Source organism: Micropterus salmoides, unplaced genomic scaffold (assembly GCF_014851395.1).
Source record: "Micropterus salmoides isolate LMB-PRFRI ecotype aquatic unplaced genomic scaffold, ASM1485139v1 Ms_hic_scaffold_16, whole genome shotgun sequence".
NCBI classification, from domain to species: Eukaryota; Metazoa; Chordata; class Actinopteri; order Centrarchiformes; family Centrarchidae; genus Micropterus; species Micropterus salmoides.
In genome coordinates, this window is record NW_024040707.1 from 20,531,775 (window position 1) to 20,551,738 (window position 19,964).

The following is a 19,964-nucleotide window of genomic DNA, read 5'->3' on the forward strand; positions in this document are numbered from 1 at the left end:
CAGCAAGACTTTGCATTATGGACTGTTGACCCTTTCATTAGAGCCTGTATGATTTGTGAGGAAACAAATTAAAGTTGCATGTGTCTGAATTTGCATGAGGGGCAGCAATTTCTTCGCGGTTGCTCGGTATTATTCAAAAAACTGATGTAGATTTTCATAATTCTCTGATTACATTGCCTCTCCTTCTCCTCAGGAGTGCTATCCATAGCTGAGAGTGTTGATTAGATAGCAGCCCCCACCCACATTTGCAATTCGAAGTCTTGCTATTCTCACATTGCCTGCACTTGTTGTGTGGTTTTTCTGCAGGGTGAGGATAGTGGTTAACTCATAAATGATCAATATGATGCTCATTTTTATTGAATGCTGGACCAGTTTTTTTCTCTGTGGATTACATTTGGGATGAAATTAAAGCATGGATGTACTTCTGATTTACAATTCCCATCTTGCCTGTCTGGACTAAAGGATTAAACAACTTATTGGCTACAGAGGCACATAAGCAATTTCACACATTTTAGTTTGTCACATTCTGGTAGTGTCATGTTGTTGAAATATCGATTTCAACATGCCTGGATTATCTAGCCAGGGTCTCAAGGCAGCCGGCTGTATGGGTCCACGCTCTGACAACAATACCCTGCACCCTGAGCATCTGTCCAACCCTTTAAGATAACTGAGGGGACTGATACTCAAAATGTTCCATTTCTGGTCTATACTTATAATACAGCCTGAATGACCATAGGTGGAACACATTTACAATGAAATTGCAAATGTATCTTTGTCTTCTGGCAAACAGAAACCTAGGAAGGTCCTTGTTGGCCCCTGGGCTTCATCTGTAAGTGTTGTGTTTCCTTCGGTCATGCACTTCACATTACGAGGATCACTGGGTGCCTATGTCCTCACAGACTCCTTTGTATCACCAGAAGGCATTTGGCCCCCGACCTCAGTCTTAGTTTAGCCGTCTGTGCTAAACTAGCTGCATGAGCATGAAATATTGACGTCACTGGCCATCGTTGGACAGATGCTGCCTTCACGTTCCCCTCTTAATATTCGACATCTAAGCACTTGAGTTGTAGATCTGACCTGGAATGGCTGGTAAAGAAAACAGGCCTAAAAAGTAGATATTGTTGCTTGACAGCTGTATTAGAGATTAGCAGAGACAGACCTGTTTTCAGCAGAATAAAGAGGAGTCAAAAATGACTTCATCACCTTTACACTAGATTAACACATTTGGTCGATGCTTTTATCCAAAGCGACTAACATTTGAGGAACAAGCATCAACAAAGCAACAATACAGCAAGAGCTCTACAAGTGATACTAAACATACTAGTAAGATCAGCAATAAATAGGTACTGGTAAGAGAGCTAATAACACATATAGCATAAATGGGGTAAATACCTAAGGAAAAAATTCAAGAGAATTGTAAGTGGATAGGGGGATTTACTGGCCTGTACAATCCAGTTTTTTTGATAAATACTGACCTTTTGGTTTGAGTATAGTTTGTCTGAACCACAACATCCTCATATATTTAAATACAACCTAGCAGATTTATGGTCAAGTACAAAGGATGCTGATTTAGGCTATATTTAAGAATTATTCTGCAAATGTGAATGCTTTTGCAATGTATGCACCTGTCATAAACAAAATACCTCTTGGTGTGTCTGTGTTCCTACATACAAAATGTAAATTACATATATATAAAGTATGACAGAATACAAAGATGGGGCAAATTCTCATCATAACCCGCACTCTAGATGCTAGCTTAGCAAACTTCCACTGATCACCCCCTTTTTTGCTTGTAAATTGTGATTCAGAGGTTGAATATTAAAACTGTAAAACCCCGTCATGGGGAGGGGGACGGAAGAATGCTTAACAACAGTGTGCCTGATTCAGTGCGTGTTTTACAAATGTCCGACAGTCCCTGAACGCAGAGAGCTGCAAAACTGCGAGAGAAGCGGTGATTGAAGAGGATAGCAGAGCGGCGGTGGCGACGACGGCCATCTTAGAGCTACCGTGGTAACCGACACTCATCTTCTGGATTTTATTTTTCTTGTTAGAGAAACATTCCGCCTGACTGACGGGGGGAAAAGAAGGCTGTCTTTTACTTCGCCGCGGTTGAACTCGAAGTCGGGATGCGGTTCCGAGGGAATAAACAATTTGCATCCGCTGTCGGACTGGTCCTTGGACTATTATGTGCGGTGGAGGCAGCTAAAGGTAACTAAGCTGGGATTTATATCCCGTCGTGTTTGTCTCCCTGTAAGTGTCAGATAGGTTTCTCTGCGGTTTGGAAACCTTGGGGCTGAAGGTTTGCGGTTCCGCGGAGCTTTCTGTTTGTTTCCAGACGTTGAGCGTTTTAACAGACAGGTTAGCTGTGCGGCGCTGAGAGATGCAATGTTCAATAACCTGCTCAGGGATGGTCAGCTCCGCAGACGCAGCGGATGGATGTCGCGAAGTATCCCGCTGGCAGCAAGTGCATCCCGAGATATTGTTATCTAACGTTATTTAGCCCAAAACAACCCAACATTGCACATTATATTCTAACTATTGACTTTATCCATGTGTATGGTTTAATCCTAAAGCGTAAATACCCGAAGTGGGCTACTTTTGGAGATCATATCAAGGCCACGAAACGACCCCCTTCTGTCATCTGCATTCAGTCTATTTTTGGGCACTTGTCTCTTCTAGTCGATTCTCAACAGTCTGAGTTATGATTTTGTTTAAAAATCTCTGCCTCTTCGGAGTTTGTAAGATTTTTTGTCTAACTTGCCCGTGTCTGGTACTACTCGTCTCGTTTGTAAGGATATTTGATGATGTGTTTCTTTACACTTTAAAAAAATACATTTTTTTCACAGTTATTAAACCACACAGGTTTATTCTTGCATTAGCAGGCCCAAATGCTTTGGTCTGGCAGCGTTGTGGCCGCACCAGGATGGAGCTGGGCTGGCTACGCATTGCAGATCCTCTTTACCAGCCACTGTTTTGTCAGTGGATTAAAACTGTGTGTGCTGTGATCACAGGTTTAATAAATAAAAAACAGTAGGTCTGGGCCTGCTGAGACTATTGTATAAGAGTATAGAAGAAGTAGTGAAAGTGCAATTGCGCTCTTAATTTTCAATGTCACCGATGGACACCATGACACACTGAGGAGAGACAAGCCTTTATTTGCTGCAAGGCGGTCCACCTCCCTCCTTACAGCAGCTCACCGCTCAGACATGAACACCCTCGTTGCATGAATTTATAGGCAGTGTTTTAACGTTAAGAGAGCTTCCTGTTTCACAGGGTGTGTAAAGGCAGGTGCATATTACTCACTGGCCATATCAACATGCCCGGACAGTCACCAGCGCTGGAGGCCAGTGTGTGTTGTTGTCTTTTAAAGTTACGCCCGTTTTATGCTCTTGTGAACAAAATAAAGACCATGAAGGGGATGTAGATGCCCATAAAAGTCTGCACTAATCGAGCCATATTTTGTCCTGTTGCCATGTCAAGCAGCTGAGAATGCGCTGCAGTGGGAGACAGCCATTTGTAAAGCAGTAACTTAATTTATTTTTTCATCAATCAAAAGGAAACGGCCTGTAGCAGATAGTGAGTCCTGGTTAGTGTGTGTGAATTTATGTTGTAGCCCTGTGTGTGTGTGTGTGTAAAAGTGCACCTGCTGGCTTTCCAGCCCTTATCAGCAAAGGAGACCTGTGAAATCACCATTGGTGAGGGCTTATCTTTTCTTAACCAAAGGTCACTCACTTATTTTGTGCACCACCTCTTGTCACCTGCAGTTGATTCTTTATTTTCTTTTTACCAGCCACCTTGCAGGACGAGGAAGTGAATACCACTTGTTCTTGGAGCCTCTCATTTAGTTGACAGCAAATGATTTGATGTTATCACTACAGAAACGGCGAGATCGAGCTTCAGCACATTTAGGTGAATTTTTCCAGCATTGGCAAAGGCTGGTACGGTCCTCAGCTATTCGCCTACACAAGCTATCTATCACTGATGACATGGCTACAACAAACCTCGAAGGATCTGTTGAAAAAATATGTTTTTGATACACATGAAAATTCTTACCTAGACTGTATGATTCATCACACTGCCAGCAATGAAACGTCAGTGTGTGTAAAACTGGTGCCAGCTCAGATCGTCTATGGCAGGCATGTTGAACCTCCAAAGTGTTTTAGGCTTTTAACTCTTTGGTGTTGTCCACCGCGGAGTTTCTTGTCTTGTCCATTCTGATTTTTCTCATTTTTTTGTCAAGGTCTCGCCCATGCAGTATATTATTTCTTTCTGTTACCATGAGCAGCTGCTGGGTGTCTTAATGTTCTAGAGTCAAACATTAGGACTGCTGAGATCCATGAGCTTCCTCTGTGTGAGCACACACAGCCAGACAAAGGAAAAGCTGGCTGCTGGGAAGTTTTTTTTGGCTCATTCGTCATCGAATTAAGACATTCTGGTTGAACAAATTGGGAGCCCTGGTTTGTGTGGTGCTGAGTAAACATAGGCGCTCTCCTAACGTGGCTGTAAAGAAGTAGACATTGCAGGTTAGGTGCAAGTGTTCTCTCCCAGTCATCCTCGTCGTACATTCACTGGAGAAGCCATATTGATCCACTGAAAATTGCACTGTCAGTATTCTTCTTTTTAAAATTAAATAGTTTATTAGTCATGTAACACACCTCTGTTGTTCCTGCCTGATCCCAGCCTCGTTGAAATATTCAATTTATGTTATGTTTATGGATAAGGCATGCAGGAAAATATTTTTTTTAGTGCAAAAAGTGGCTCTATAGCGTGTTTTTGATGTTTTATAATAATAACTTTTATTTCAACTTATTTATGAATTTACTAATCATTTCAGCAGTAGTCTAAATGCTTATTCACAGGCTTTTCCACCCTTACATGTGGCCATCAGCAGCTTCACTTTAAATGCATTATTGATATTGGCCCTTCAAAAACCAATGCTGGTTGGAACCTTTGGCAGCATGCTGGCTTATGAAACTCCTCCCAAATAGGTTTATTGATTAGAGGAGAAACCAAAACGTAGGATGACTCCCATGAGGGACCTGGTTGACCCTGGGGAAATAAGCATGCTCACATGTTATATTTGTTGTAGACACTCAGACTCCATATTTTGAGCTACCAACCATCTGTATGTCATCTTGCTACGTTATGGCAAACAGAAAGTATGTGGATGCACACAGCTGACAATGACTGCATTGTACGCGTCTCCCATGCAGCTCTAGTAACACCCATCGTTCAGCGTCAGTTTACAGACTCGTTTTTCCTCAGAAATGACAACATTAAATAGCAACAGGGTGATGGCTAATGACCGAAAATGTGATAACACTTGGAAAGAAGTGAACCAATTCAGTTTCAGATGTTTGACTTTGAACATGTCAGGGGTTTATCAGCTGGTAATACAAAAAGGAAAATGTCACCGCGTCACTCTAGTTGCTTTTGACTGATAGGACAAATTTTAATTGATGTTTAGGGATCTGCTCCAAGTGTTCCACTGTGTCCTGTCACTACATCATACATCATTGAACACAGATAGAACTAAAAATGACTCCGAGAGCACAGGCCCTTGCTCAAACTACCATGATTTTATGAAGAATGCCTCAATTGCCCAGGAATATTAGGGAGGAACACAAGGAGGAATTCTGCAAAATCTTCCAGTAAGCAGACTCTTGGTCACTGAGTTATGGCCATTTATCATTAGTGTTGTACCACCTATATTGCAAATGCCATCAAGGTTTTGCAGGAATGTTTAGAGTTTTATGTGCACGTCCTCAAAATTTGATTGCAGTTTCACAAAGTGTTGAAGAGTTATGGTAGTCACTTATGGGATATTTGACTGGCAGCCAGTTATAGGAAAACAGAATGAAATATCAAAAAACAAATGAATAAAGTTTGGGGAAGATCATGTAAAATTTGTTGGAGGAATGGTAAAAATTATATTAGAGAAAAATTCTCTACATTATAGAAAAAACTGTTAAGGCAGAAATGGGTGAGACCAACACTCATAGATTTATTACAATGCAGGGAATCTGTGGGAGGGAAAATATGCTTCTACACCTCATGGTACAGGATTTATGAGCCACCAAGTGCCTTGTAACTGGCTGCATTGTGGTGCTATCCACAGTCAGACCTAATCACACTTTTTGGGTCATATACACCAAGTTTCATTGGAATCTGTAATATTTCTGTGTAACTGTTATTTATTGAAATATCCTGCTGACAAAAAAGACAGTCAGGGCTGAGCTAATGAAGGAACACTACGTTGTTGATTACTGCTTCTGTGGAGTAGCATCAGAACTGTTACCAAACATTTTGCCCTGTATTTCCCTGAATAACAGTTTGCTTGCCCTACACAGAGTTCCTGGAAGTTAACTCTTACATGTTTTCAGTATTTATTCAGAGATTTCTCAGAGGAACAAAGGGCTTTTAGGCACAGACTTCAGGGTCAGGATCTTGACTAAGCACGTCACAATGTGGCCACTGTTCGAAGGATCGCCACTCAAGCCCCCAAAGAATGTGTATATGAGATAATCCCCTGAAAGTGCAAAATTGTTGAAGCTTTTTTTTTCTCGAATTGGTGATTTGGCACTTAGATAGGCCGTGATAATACTGGACTGAATTTGGGTCGGTGGTGACTTTCCTCTCATTGGTGCCTTCAGGAGCTGAATGGAGTCAGTGAACCGTCCAGAATGGGTCATTCAGTTGTGAATATTAAGTTGTGCCAGATGACTGGGAAGTTGTGTCGGCCACCAAGAAAGGAGCTTGCATGAATGCGTCACATGATGTCACAAACCAAGATCTTGATTTTATACTTACATTGAAGCTGCAAAGCAAAAAGTAATTTTCAGAAATGAAAACTCCAATATGAGGAAGTGTCAGAATATCCAGGATTTTTAATTTATCATTTCATTGTATAATGGTATGAATTATTTTAACATCTGCTCAGATAAGTTTAGTCAGTTACATGACTTTACAGAAGCATGACCTTGTGAAGAAAATGTTGCAACAAACTCTCACTTTATATTAAAATTGCCATAACTCTGAAAGTAATAGCCACTGGTGCACAGCTCATTGTGTTATGTTTTATTAAGAGAGTGTAATATAAACCAGTGTATAGGTTTTCAACCCAGATCTGCAGCTTAGCTGGCTGTGTTCCCTCCTCCCTTGAGTCCCGTTGCCTCCAGGAGAAAAACTGGCACTGTAGAGCTATTCACATTTGGGCGTGTCCACATTAAGATTCAGGCTCCATGGGAAACCTGTAACCAGAGAGCACATTACCTGCCGCAGGTCGGCTACACCCGAGTGCCTGTGCAGAGCTCCAGCCGCCTCACTTCACTCTCACTGGCTCTTTTGTGGCATTCACACAGAGAGATGATTGAGTTGCATTCAAGGCTCTGTGACTCCCAACCCCCTCTTCAGAGGAGCACTTACGGCCTGTCAAGGGTGTGATCACTCTGCTGGGCAGTTGAGACTGCGTAGGGCACAAACAAATGTTGTTGCCTGGCAGGGAAACTGAGAGGTTGTCCTGTGTGAGCAGGGTGTTTGGGGAGTGAGGGCCCCTGAGGCCTGGGTTTCCTTTAAGGGTCTTCAAGGCTTCCAAGAACAGTCCCCAGTCTGTGGTGGAGGTGGCTTGCATCAACAAGCCGAGGAGCTTGTAGGGCAGGACAAACAGAAGTGTGCCCACTGTTTCAGACCATGAGCAGATTGTCCATTGATTATTCCTGGTCTATGGAATTAAGAGAGCCACTCACCAGCGTAATTAAAGTCATTGCTTGACTCAGATTTGCATGCATCAAATACCTTCACCTATTTGGCTGCAATTTGTGTTTGTCTCTGTTGGATATTTCTGTCAGACATCAATAAGGCCTGAAGCTGCCTTCTAACCTGCCATGAAGGGGTCCTGTGGTGGTGGTGGTTGTTGTTAAAAGGCCTCTGGCAAGCACAGAGATTTTGAATAGGCTAGTTTGAAATCAGTCCATAGCCTACTGCTCGCATATTCAGGTAGTTGGTACAAGTGGTGCATTTTGCATATTCAGTATTTTTGTTTTCACAGTTTGAACTGTTCAAATGTTCCAAACTCTTCTTTTTTTGCCAGCTCCCTGGAAACACCTCAAGGTCTAAGCACAGACACTCCCTTCTCCTTTCTTCAGCGTACTGCTGCAGCTTATGGGACAAATATGAATAACAACCTGGCAACAGAGAGGCTTTATTTAGTCTCAAACAGTAATAAGACAGCCGCACACCTGTGCTGCTACTTACGTTGCCTGTGATTGGCAGGTTTTCTACAAATTTTTTATTTAATTACAGTTCTGGGTTATCAAACATTTGCATCAGAGCATAGACTGGTTATTCAGTGTTTTTTTTAATTTTTTTTATCAAAGTTAAACATCCACCAGCTGCTCAGTATGTGATTTAAGATTTGTACATGTTAACATTTATTTAAACAGTTTTCACACAGTTTGCAGTCAGTATGATAGTTTATTAGTTTGTAGGTTTTCGAAATGCATACTATATGACGTAATCTTCCATGTAAGTCACCGGGTATTAAAATGGTTGCAAATAGATACTTGAATGATTAGTGTTGCTTAATGGTTGCTCTGCCTTACTGCGGGGTGTAGTGGGCTTTGCATTGGCTTGTAATCAAAGAAGATGAAGGCTTGTAGGTTGTTGGATATCAAATGTGAAATATGAGCTAAATCGATGAAGCAAAGCATTGCAGGCACTGACACTTGGCTGCACCATCATCATTACACAACATGCCCTCAGAGGTTCCCAGGCATTATCAGGCTTCATCTGATAATTACAGACTGATCATCTGCTGCAGTGATGCTGCTACAATCCGGACAGCTGTGGTGTATTTCTCTGGTTCTCCCAGGGTGAGCAGTAGCCTGCAAACAGTCTGGGATCGTCGTATTTGGTTTAATCCGTGGCAGTAGTAGGAGGTTATACAGTAGCTGGACACGTGCAAAGCTTTTGGCAAGCTTTGGGGAGGCAGAATGTTTTTTATTCCCCCTCCATGAAGAAGCGACATCATAGCAGCGGTGTGGTGGGAGAGTGTGTGTACAGGCATCCTGTTGGATCTCAGGATTAGCAGGACCTTTTGTGGCCCTATCATTCTCACAGGAAGTATTTTATCACGGTTAATAGGTCAAACTGTATAGGTTAGGCTTCAATAAAAGAGCTACACCACCGTAAAGGGCCTTTTGTCTTTGTGCCCATGTGAATGGTCCGTATGTTACCCCATTCTTTGGGGGTCATAAAAGAAGTCTGTGATGGCATCACACTGTTGAAAATGTGCCTCCACAGAAAATGTGGTAATCCTAAAGTTTGCTTTGGAGTTTCATATTCTTGATCTTAGGCGTTGTTATATAAGTGATAAATCAATTGCCAGACAAACACAAACGTTGAGAATCACACCTGATGACAACAAATGGTTTTATTTTACAGAGGACTTGACTTTAAAGTAAGAAGTAGACACAGCCGCCGTCCATAATAGGTACACCTAGCTAAATTGTATTATGTTATACTGACTGTTTTTTGTTCACACCATTTATAGCTATGTGGGTAGGCCACAGACTGCATCCTCCAAAATGACCATACAAGTTAATCAACATGGCTCTTACAGCTTCAACAAAAATGCAACATTATAACTTTCATGAAGGTAGGATTTATTGCGCAACTCTTGTATTATGCTGCTTTAGTTTTAGTTAGGTGTACCACCTAACTTGTAAGAGGCAACTTGTACTTACATTTATCAGCATATCAATATATGTCTTCCTCTATACTTCACAGGCAAAAACCAAGACAGAACTGCAGGTTGAGAACCAATCTGCACCCATTTCTAGACATGACGACCTGCATTATTTTAAGAACCAATTTGTTTGAAAGCATTTATGGTCTCTTAACCCAGTCTGGTTCAAAACTGTGTGCGGTGCAAGTGGGAGACATATTGCTGATCAGTAGATGGCTTGGCACGGCAAAAATTGGCATACTCTGTCATACAAAGTATTTTATCCTTGCCCACCCGTGTCAGAAGTCAGACAGTTTTTCTCTGTATCCAAAAATGTTCTCTCTCTGTTTATTATTTGGAGACCCTAAAAGTGGATTTCAGTTGTTGGTGGTACAATTTTACGTGATTCGTTGGTTCATGCTCATTGTTATACATGTATTATAAAAACTTGGCAATGATTTGTTTTTGGCAGCATTAGTTGCTTTGTTTGATGTCTTGATCGTTGCCTGACCTTGTGAGTGAATGAAAGACACCCATCCCATTACAGGATTAAATGTCATTGGCTTTATTTGCTGCGTAACAGGATTGCAGACCAGGTACTGTGTTCTATGTGGGTCCAGTAGCCTGCCATCTGTGCATGTATAAGAACGGCTTGATATGTGCGTTTGTCTGAAGCTTCTGACGTTCATTCTTTGCCTGTGTCTGCCAGAATTGGGCTTCTTTTCTTTTTTTGGTATACAGTATGGTTTATTTGCTGTTTACACATGGTATTAAAATGCATCTTGGTTGATCCAATCACAAATGGGCAGCTCCACGTACATCATTTTCATTTGTAAAGACCAAATGCTTTGTCGTTGTTTTTAACTTGAATTTGATGAATTTACTGTTTATGAGACCACAAGTGAGACAAGAATTAGGTTGGAAATAGGGCTGAACAATTAATGGAAATATTATCGAAATTGCAATATGGCCAATATCCAAATCGCAGGAGCTTCAATTTGTTGATAAAGGTACAATGTGTCACAACATAACACTAGAAATGAAACATTGTGGGGCTACAGAAGTGCCCCATCCTACAAGTCATATTCTCCAGACAGGTTACATGCATTTTTGGTTCATCATCATTTTTAATTTTTTTTTTTTTTCATTGAAACAAAAATGCAAAGATTAGCATTCCCACTAAAAACGTGACTCAAGCCACAATGATTTTTTTTTTTGCACATCATTCAGTCCTAGTTGGAAAAGCTATTCTTCTGGAGCAGAGTTTTAATGAACAAAAACACAACTTCAAACTTAATTCACAAATTTTGGTGAAACTGAATCATATTTTATGGAGAAAACCTTTTGTGGTTTTCCCTCTGATGTTCTTCCAGCTGCTCTGTTATTTATGGAAGTTCCTGTTTGGCAGATAGCTTCACTTGTTGCTAGGGTAACCGCTAACTGTACTTGCCGTTAGCTAGTTAGCTGTGCAGCTAGCAGGCCTATTAGCTTGATAGCTTAAATTAAAAGTTAAGTTTCCTCCTCTCTGTGGTCCAAAGCTCCTATGCTAGCACCCATACTCCCCTGGTTCTCGAACTCCCACTCCGTACACTGGACACGCGTGTGCCGGTGTAAACATGAAGCAGATGTTCTACTCCGCATCTGCAAAAGAATACAGACGAAGGACTACACGAGAAATTTCTTCTGCATGGACCAACATGAGCTGGAACCCGTTTTATGGACGGGAGGTGCAAACGTAGCAAAAGGTCTCCATTTTAAAATGAACACGTAGTAGTGTGGATAGCCCCTGAGAGCTATCCACTTGTGCTTGGATCACCTGAGACACAGGTTAATGCCAGGTGTAAACAGGGCCATAGATGCTGGTAAAAACTTTATTGCTTGTTTATAATTTTATTTTTTTAAAGGATGTGGTTTATTGTGTGTCGACCTGGGATGACACTGCCTGATTCTGGATCTATTATTTAGCAAGAGGCAAATAGCAGCCCATTATATTTGTGTATTTATATCCTAACTCTCCATCTAATATTTATGTTGAAACAAATGGTTTCTCTTTGCTAGAAATAGAATGGTGGGTCACTGTTATCTATTTTTGTAGTTTGGTTGCACTGATCTGTAGCCTGCTCTTTTCTGTTTACCTTCCTTTAATCAGTCTTCACCTTAGCAGGAAAATGACTAATGATGCACATTACTTATTGTTTGTTCCTTAAAGACATCATATTATCGTTTAGTGTCTTTAAAATGACCCCCAAATGGTACCAGAGCATTGTCTTTTTTTCTTTTCAGCAATTAAATTCGATATACACATATGGCAGTTGTAATGGTAATGTTTCCTCTTCTACAGTGATGGCACAGCATGTTTTGGGCGTCACCCCTAAGACTTCACGACAGGAAACCCCTGTTAATATGACCTCAGAATCATTACAGATACGACTGTTCATGTTTGCCTTTTGTGTCTTCATTTTACAGCTTCTGACATTTATCTGTAGACATTAATGTGAAAAATAGGCAACATGAGAAACCTCCTCCCTTCTGAGGTACATTTTATTTGCACATTAAAATCCAAAAAGAAACGTCTCCTCATTAGCTTAAAAGGACTAGTTTGCATCACTAATTAGCTTTACTAACCTCAGCTCCTCCGGTCAACTCCGTCCTTTCTTTTCCAAAACCGCTTTTTCAGACTGAAAAATAATTGAATCAGTCTGTACAGGACAGAGCTGCAGGCTACACCACTTTAGTCTAAGTTTGTACCTGATGTTCTCAACATTGGACAAGTAGGCAGTAATAAAATACAGCTTCCAGTTAGTTTCTATAAATTGAGCTAATGTTACATAGCAGCTATGTAGCTGCTATAGAAGCTTTCCTGCTCAGCTGCGCAGTCTGAAGGGGAGGGGAGATGTTTCTTGGTCTTTTCTTGGTCTTGAGAAGCTGACACACTGTAACAGACACCGTACATTTACTGCCATTCACTCCGTTCGCGTTCACCGTCACTTTCTTCGGACAATCAAACACTCGCTACGCACCTCCTGATTCAGAGTTACGCTGCTCTTATGACACCATCTGTCACGTATGTTCTGCAAAGAACGAGAAGAGAAAGCGAGCCGAGCATCGAGGGCTGCCATGCTCTCACAGTGTGCGTGTGAAAACATTTGTAGCGCATAGTTTAATGATTGTGGGAAATTTTAGTAGCGGCGGTCGTGATTGCATATAGAGGAAACACTGAATGGGGGCAGATCTTCACAGGATTATTGTGCTCCTCTCATATTTAAACGTTCTTTCCACATTGTTGGTCCACTTTTGACAGTGATATCTTTTGACAATCCTCATTTAGAACTGAAACAATCCACTGATTAGTTGATAAACAGAAAATTCATTTTCATAATTGATTAATTGTTTAAGTCATTAATCGAGCAAAAATGCCACTCAATCTGTTTTCATTGTAAATTTTAGGATTTTCTGTTTTATATAATTTTAAACTGAATATCTTTTGAGTTTTGGACTGTTGGTCAGACAAATATAAATATCAAAAATAAATATCAAAATAAAATATTCCATGACAATTATTTAGACAAGACATTGTCAGTTGACAGTGGATACAGCACACACAACACTTGCGCTTTTCAAGCATTTTCCGCAGCATGACAGTGAGGTCCGTCAATGTTTATCAGTTTACTGTTGATTAATTGTTTCAAGTCAAGCATTTCCTCCTTAATTTTTTATTTTTTTTTACATGAGCAAAGGACTGAGTCTGCAGATTGTAATTGGGCCATGAGTGAGTGTGCATTGCAATAATTAATTCAAATTGAGAACATGGCAGTCTTCCACACTAAACATCCTCGGTGCTGCAGCAGCGGGCTTCTCTAAGACCGCTTCAAACATTTCAAAGCCCCTTTCCTAATCTCATTCCTTCCTAAATCTAGAGCCACCCCTCCTGAAAAAAATAAACTAGTACCCCCCACCTACAAGAAGGATCTAGAGAGTCTCTCCCCTAATGGTTGTAGACATCTTATTGTAGAGGTAGTACAGTCAATTTCCAAGAATTATGGTCTCTGTATTTGTGCAAATCACATCTTTGTTGCTCTGTGTCAAATGTTCTCTGCCAAGCAAGTCACGGCACAACAAATGTTCTTCCCATTCACTGCAGGCTTGCAGGGGGATGATGAAGCCGTCTTGTCAAAAGGGCCTTGTTGGCAATTTCACACAATGTATGTGAGAATTTCACAGTTTGAATAAAATCGTGTTTTAGATTTCATTTCATGAGAGGTGTGTGTGAGTGAAAGGGGCTTCCATTTAAACGCCGATGCACAGTGGTGGTGCAGTTTGCTTTTGAATGTGTCAATGGTGTCTTTTGTCCTCATACCTACAAACCTAACTGTGTCACGTTTTTCTGCTCTGCAGTTTGCTATCTGCGAGAATATCTGCATTAGGTCTTCTTTGAATTGATTTTTGCTAATTGGTCTCTTCTGTCAGACTTTGCTTGTCTTAACAGCTCAAAGTTGATTGGCTGTGACGGACTTGTCTGACTTCCAAAATACCACATTTAGTTTTCCTGTGCCAGCAGGTATTTAACTGGTGTGCTTGTTTAAAGTGGATGAAATGCACTTTCTAAAGTAACTCTTTTTCAAATTGCTTTTTAAAAACTTGCTCATTAGTCAAGGTGGAGATGCATGTTAGACAAATATACCTAGTGCTTTTTAGATTAAAGGAAATCTCATTTAACCAGACCAGACAGGAAGGTCACAGACAGACTTGGTTAGTTTATCTGTAATTGGTCAGGATAAGACCGAAAATGTTTTGCATAAAGCTGCAGGAGCTTTGAGAGTATAGATGATTAATGTTGGACCATTTAGTGTCGGCAGTGGTTTAGTGCACCTCAGTACTGAAGGCCATGGACAAATGTGAGGCCCACATGTGACCTGGCCAACAGTAACTGACTCTGTGGAAGCTAAAGCAGATTATTGTAGTAGTCTGGCCTGGCAATCTGTCTAAAGACACCCACTTCACTTCAGGCCACGAGACGCTCCGCTAAGACGATTTATTGGGCTTGATCAATACCAAATGCCTGGCAAACCGAGCAACTTGTTCTTACTAAGCACTTCTTCTGTAGCACAAGATTTAAACAGAGATGTAAAGTGATATCAAATCATTGTGCAGTTCTGCAATATGTGTAATAGATTTAGTGAAAAAGTCTTCATTTTGGCAAAGCCCCCACTTAAAATAGAACTTTTTGTGTAACTTTTGAATCATCTTGTCATAACAGAGTTTGTTTTGTTTTTTTGACAAATGTGGTTTGTCTCTCTCTGTCTCGATAGATAGATAATTGCAATGACAAGCAAATATATTTCAGCCAAGGAACTAGCAATTGTAAAATAACGCCATTATTTAATGCTGCAGGTGACACATATTATTTATTAAGCCATAAGGTATAGAGGAAGAATGTTTACTTTGTGCATTGAAAGCATGTGTACTTCAGTCTGAGGATAACTCTGTAAGAAAAAAATGTTTGGTGGGTTACATTCATTCATTACAGAGCCCACAATGCACCAATCCTGTGCAAGTAGCTTGTAATTAATTTTCATTGATCGTGTAATCACTGAGAATTACACAAAATTCTGTAAAGACACAACGCAAGTCATTTGCTTCGCTGAAATTAGATTTGGCAGACTGACATTTAAAGTCGTCTGAAAACATCCTCATCATGTATTTATGCTTGTGTCGGTTTTCTTTTATCCGGTTACTGTTTGAAGCTCATAATATAATTATTAGCACAGATTGTGTTATTGAACATCAGGCGTCTTCCCATTAGTCAGATGATGAATGTGTGCCATGTAGGCTTTCTGCAGCATGACACGGTTGTGGATTGAATTTCACTATGCAAAACATATTGTAAGTAGGACTTAAATGTAAAGTGAAGATTGTTTTACTGCCATTAATTATGGGTGTATTATGTAACATAAGGAACTTTTTGGATCAGCTGAGGAGAACTGACTAATAAAAGTTTTTGTAATATTTAGGTGTTTAATGAAAGATGTGTATCACTTTGATTTTCAGACATTAAATTACGCAACATTGCAGGCCATATATTCAGTTGTGAGAGTATTAAGACCGCGCAGGTGCCAAAAAGGCTTTTTTCTGGCAGCCTCTGCAAATACTTGAATGGCACCCACATTTTGCAGCAGAGACACAGTAATTAATCTACTGTCTGTTTAAATAATGTTGCTTGTTGAGATGAATGTTGTGCTCAGAATGTGTCATTGTGCCCTGGTAATTGGATAAACGTGGGTGGGAGGATGTGCTTCACATAGTAATGAAGCCAGTAATATTGAGCAATTTTAACCACCGTTTCTCTTTCAGACAACAGAAGAAGAGTCTGGCACATGATATACTTATTACACGGTGGTGCTAATAATAAATAAAGGCCTAATACATATTTGAGTAACTGCCTGTTTTGTCTGACAAAGCTCAAATCTGACAATAATTGCAGTTTAGTTTTATGGCATAGTTTTTTGTATCTAATAAAACGTGTCTATCAGTGTGCATTTATACAAAAATAAAGCATTGTGCTCTTGGATTAGTGATAGACTAGTCTGCCAACTGATATAATGACCAATATTTGGTATTTTGAGATGATCAGCATTGGCCGATACCCCCACTCACGAGGCCGAGATAACATCCTAAAAGAAAGCACATCTAACCTTAAACCATTACAGGTTACCATTAAATATATTATTATTATTATTATTATACTGTTGGGTAGTTGAATGACGTCACTTCGGACAAACTGTACCCCATTCTCCCGTAAACACCAGTCACGTTCTGTAATCTACAGCATAACCCAATGTATTTTTCGATTTCATTAATTAATAAAAAATACATCTAAAACGCCACGATACTGGCTAAAATAACCATGTATATTAGATTGTACTGTGCATGGAAAAATGGAATTATACGTGAGTTAGTACTTAGTTTTGATATCGGCTATATATTGGCCATTGGGTGCCCTGCTCTCAAAATAATGGCAACTGCATCATTGAAAAACCCATATCGGTTTGTGCTCCTTGGGATTTCCTACTAAAATAGCATGAATAAGTTGGAAATATGATTTGCTCATGGGTGGCTTTTGGTAGTATGATAAATGGGCCTTTAAAATAACAAGCATAGCTGTTGGAGGCTCTTTTATTTTAGAAGCTCGGCAGGGCAACCTTTTCCTGCAGTGGTATAATTAAGAGGAGAAAGTACTCATTAGACATGTAATTGATGTTTGACTTATTTGCTAAAAGTCTTATATTTATGTCAGACGTCCTCACACAGAATGCCAGCATTAATCAAGACTTTAGCCATCAGTTGTAGCTTTGTTTATATTTTGTTTTTAAGAATAATAATAACAGACTTTTACAGCTTATTTCCCACTGCCTGAGATCTGAAATGGAAATATTCCTTCAGAAATCAAAACGTAAGCTTCCATATAACTACTGTCAAGTTATGATGCTTTATAAATCATTAAATTGATTATTGTTAACCCCACATGGATTATTTATGTAACAGTTTCCTACATTACATTTGGGCCACATACCTGTTGTACTGTGGCCAATTTCTTGCCCGTTGATTGTTTAGGCTACTGCTGCAGTTCATTGTTAGCATGGATTAGCTTGAATGCATGCTATGGCCACATTGGATATATCAGACTGTTCACTGTGATGAAATGACCTTCTGAAAAAGGATGGTGGGGATTAGGTGAGGGCAGAGGGGCAGCATCTCTGAACAGAATAGATGATTTAAACAAGCTCTGGATTTCTTATTAGCTTCAAAAAACAAAATATTGCCTGTTCTCCTTTGAGAAAATACTTGCAGACTTTCAAAGGTTTGACTCAATCATTATGACTGAAGAGTAAAAAATAATGGAGCTGCTTGTAAATAGGTCTTGCGTAAAGCAATTATGCAATAGTTGCAGTGTGTAGCTGTGATTGACTTGGTGGCGCAATGGATAAGATGCCTACCTTTGGTGTGAGAGACCTGGGTTCAATCCCCCACTGTGACCCATCCACCATTGTGTCCCTGAGCAAGACACTTAACCCCTAGTTGCTCCAGAGGTGTGCGACCTCTGACATGTATAGCAATTGTAAGTCACTTTGGATAAAAGCGTCAGCTAAATGTAGATCTTTTATCTATTTTTTTTTATATATGCCTGAACTAAAACATTTCAAAATAAAGCCAAAGAGTTGTCATTTGCTGTGTAGTAAATGTGCCTGGTCCGCTTACTTCCCCCTGTTTCTGTCCCCCTCAGCGCGCTGTCTGCCAGAGCTGGCGTCACCTTTGCAGATCAGTAGCACAGAATGCCATCCTCTCCCCTTTGCTCTGGAGTGAGCACATGTTGGCTGTAAGAGAGCCGCATCTCCCCTGCGTCAATGCTGTTTTCAAAGCCAGCCCAAATATGTCACTCACTGCAGCTTTTTCTATAGCCGCAAGCTACAACACAGTCCTGTCTGCAGCTGGGATGCTTTCCAGGCCGACCAGCACACAAAGCTGTAAACGGCCCAGCTACAGCTACACAAACCGGCCAGAAAGTCAAAGCCAGAGCCTTTATCATCTTTGTGATACCCCTGTCAAAGCACATTAACTGATACGGGTTGTGGTTCTGTCTGTCTCTTGGTGTAGAAATTGCTATCATAAAATCATCTTGAACGAATTTGTCTTCAGTTTGGATAAATATACAAGCAATATAACTTGTATTTAGGATGGAATGATGTGGAATGATGTGATTCTGATTTGTAGTTTTGTCTGAAACCCTGCACATACTTGGTCCTCACGGTACTTCTAAAAATAATTTTAAAAGCATCCAAAACCTCATTAAAAATGTACTTTAGCTGCATTAGGGGAGAAGATAAAAGCCAAACTAGCAATTTGAGAAAACACAAATGAAATCTGATTATTAAAGGCACGCAAAAAAAAAGATCAAAATTTCTAATTAGTGCTGGTGAGGTAAAAATAATTTGCCTATCAAGACATCTCACCTGAGGACAGAAATGATTTGTAAAGACCTTTCTTTTTTTTATAGACACTGACATTCCCTCTCTCTGTTTCTCATAGTCAATAAGCACAAACCATGGATCGAGACGACGTACCACGGGATCATAACGGAAAATGATGACAAAGTACTTCTGGACCCCCCTCTAATTGCATTGGACAAGGATGCTCCTCTACGCTACGCAGGTGAGAGAGGAGGTTTAATGCTGTTGCTGCTTTTCTTTTACTCCCTCAGCTTCACATTACTTGGAATTACTCTCCTCTCCTTTTCACTAAATAAAAGTACTCTGGGCCGTTAAAGCTTTGAGATTGTGTTACACGGATGCAGAAAAACCGTTCATGTGTGAAAAGGACATAAAATATCTGTAGTCACTTTTCTTATGGATTATTTATAAACTGAACTAATTATTATTATTATTATTATTCAAAAACAGCTTTACTCAACATGGAAGTACAACCCTAAATCTAGTCTCAGCATATCATGTCATGGTTAATACTCTCTTCACTGTTTTTTATAACTGTCAAGTCTTTCTGTACAATAGGTTATATTTTAGATTACTTGTGCACTTGTATGAATCAATTGTTCAGTGACTCGGTCCTGAAGGAGGGATTAACTTCTGATCATTGTTGAATAATCATTTCATGCACTTCTGGTAGCAGGCGATGTGACTCAGTGCATTATATATTTTTTTGACCTGCCTGTCATATGGACATACAGCTGGCTACCACATCCTCCAGATTGGCTCTTTTGATATTCAGATGAAAATACTCTTTCATGTTTTTAGTTTTTTTCCCCTCCCAGTGGAGAGGCACAATTAGTGTGCTTTATGTACCACGGCAGCATTAGCTCTGGGGGGTTTTAATCACATCAGGATTGACTTTGGCCAGGATTCAAAGCACCACAGCACTGGAAATGATTTCCCACCATTTCACATCACATGAGCTGTGTGATCTTTTGTCTGCTACTCCCTTCACACTCAGCGCCCTCACTCCACTTGAAATGGCCTATTTTTTTTACTATCTCAGATTTAACTCCTGATTTAGCAAGTGAGTCCTTAACATCTACATGCCTGTCAGAGGTGATACCAAATAATATTCTTCAAGTTATGTGAAATGCTATGGTTCTCGAGCTGATTGTCGGCCTGGCAGCAGACAGTTTTTAAAGTGGACAAACTTCAGCAAGAGGCCTATCCATTCTGTGGGGCAGAGAATTGCATAG

General features: G+C 40.2%; 1 protein-coding gene across 4 annotated transcripts in view; it reads left to right on the plus strand.

Moving 5' to 3' along the window:
* Window positions 1-1,945: 1,945 nt before the first annotated feature.
* Window positions 1,946-19,964, plus strand: part of clstn1 (calsyntenin 1) — a 35,859-nt gene continuing 17,840 nt past the window's right edge. For 3 of the 4 annotated variants that reach the window (XM_038722807.1, XM_038722809.1, XM_038722808.1), the window contains exons 1-2: window positions 1,946-2,208; window positions 18,809-18,931. In XM_038722807.1, coding sequence (XP_038578735.1) covers window positions 2,127-2,208; window positions 18,809-18,931 — 205 coding nt within the window. In that variant the 5' untranslated portion in view covers window positions 1,946-2,126. The remainder of the gene's footprint in view (window positions 2,209-18,808; window positions 18,932-19,964) is intronic. The other variant, XM_038722811.1, reaches the window with a different exon arrangement.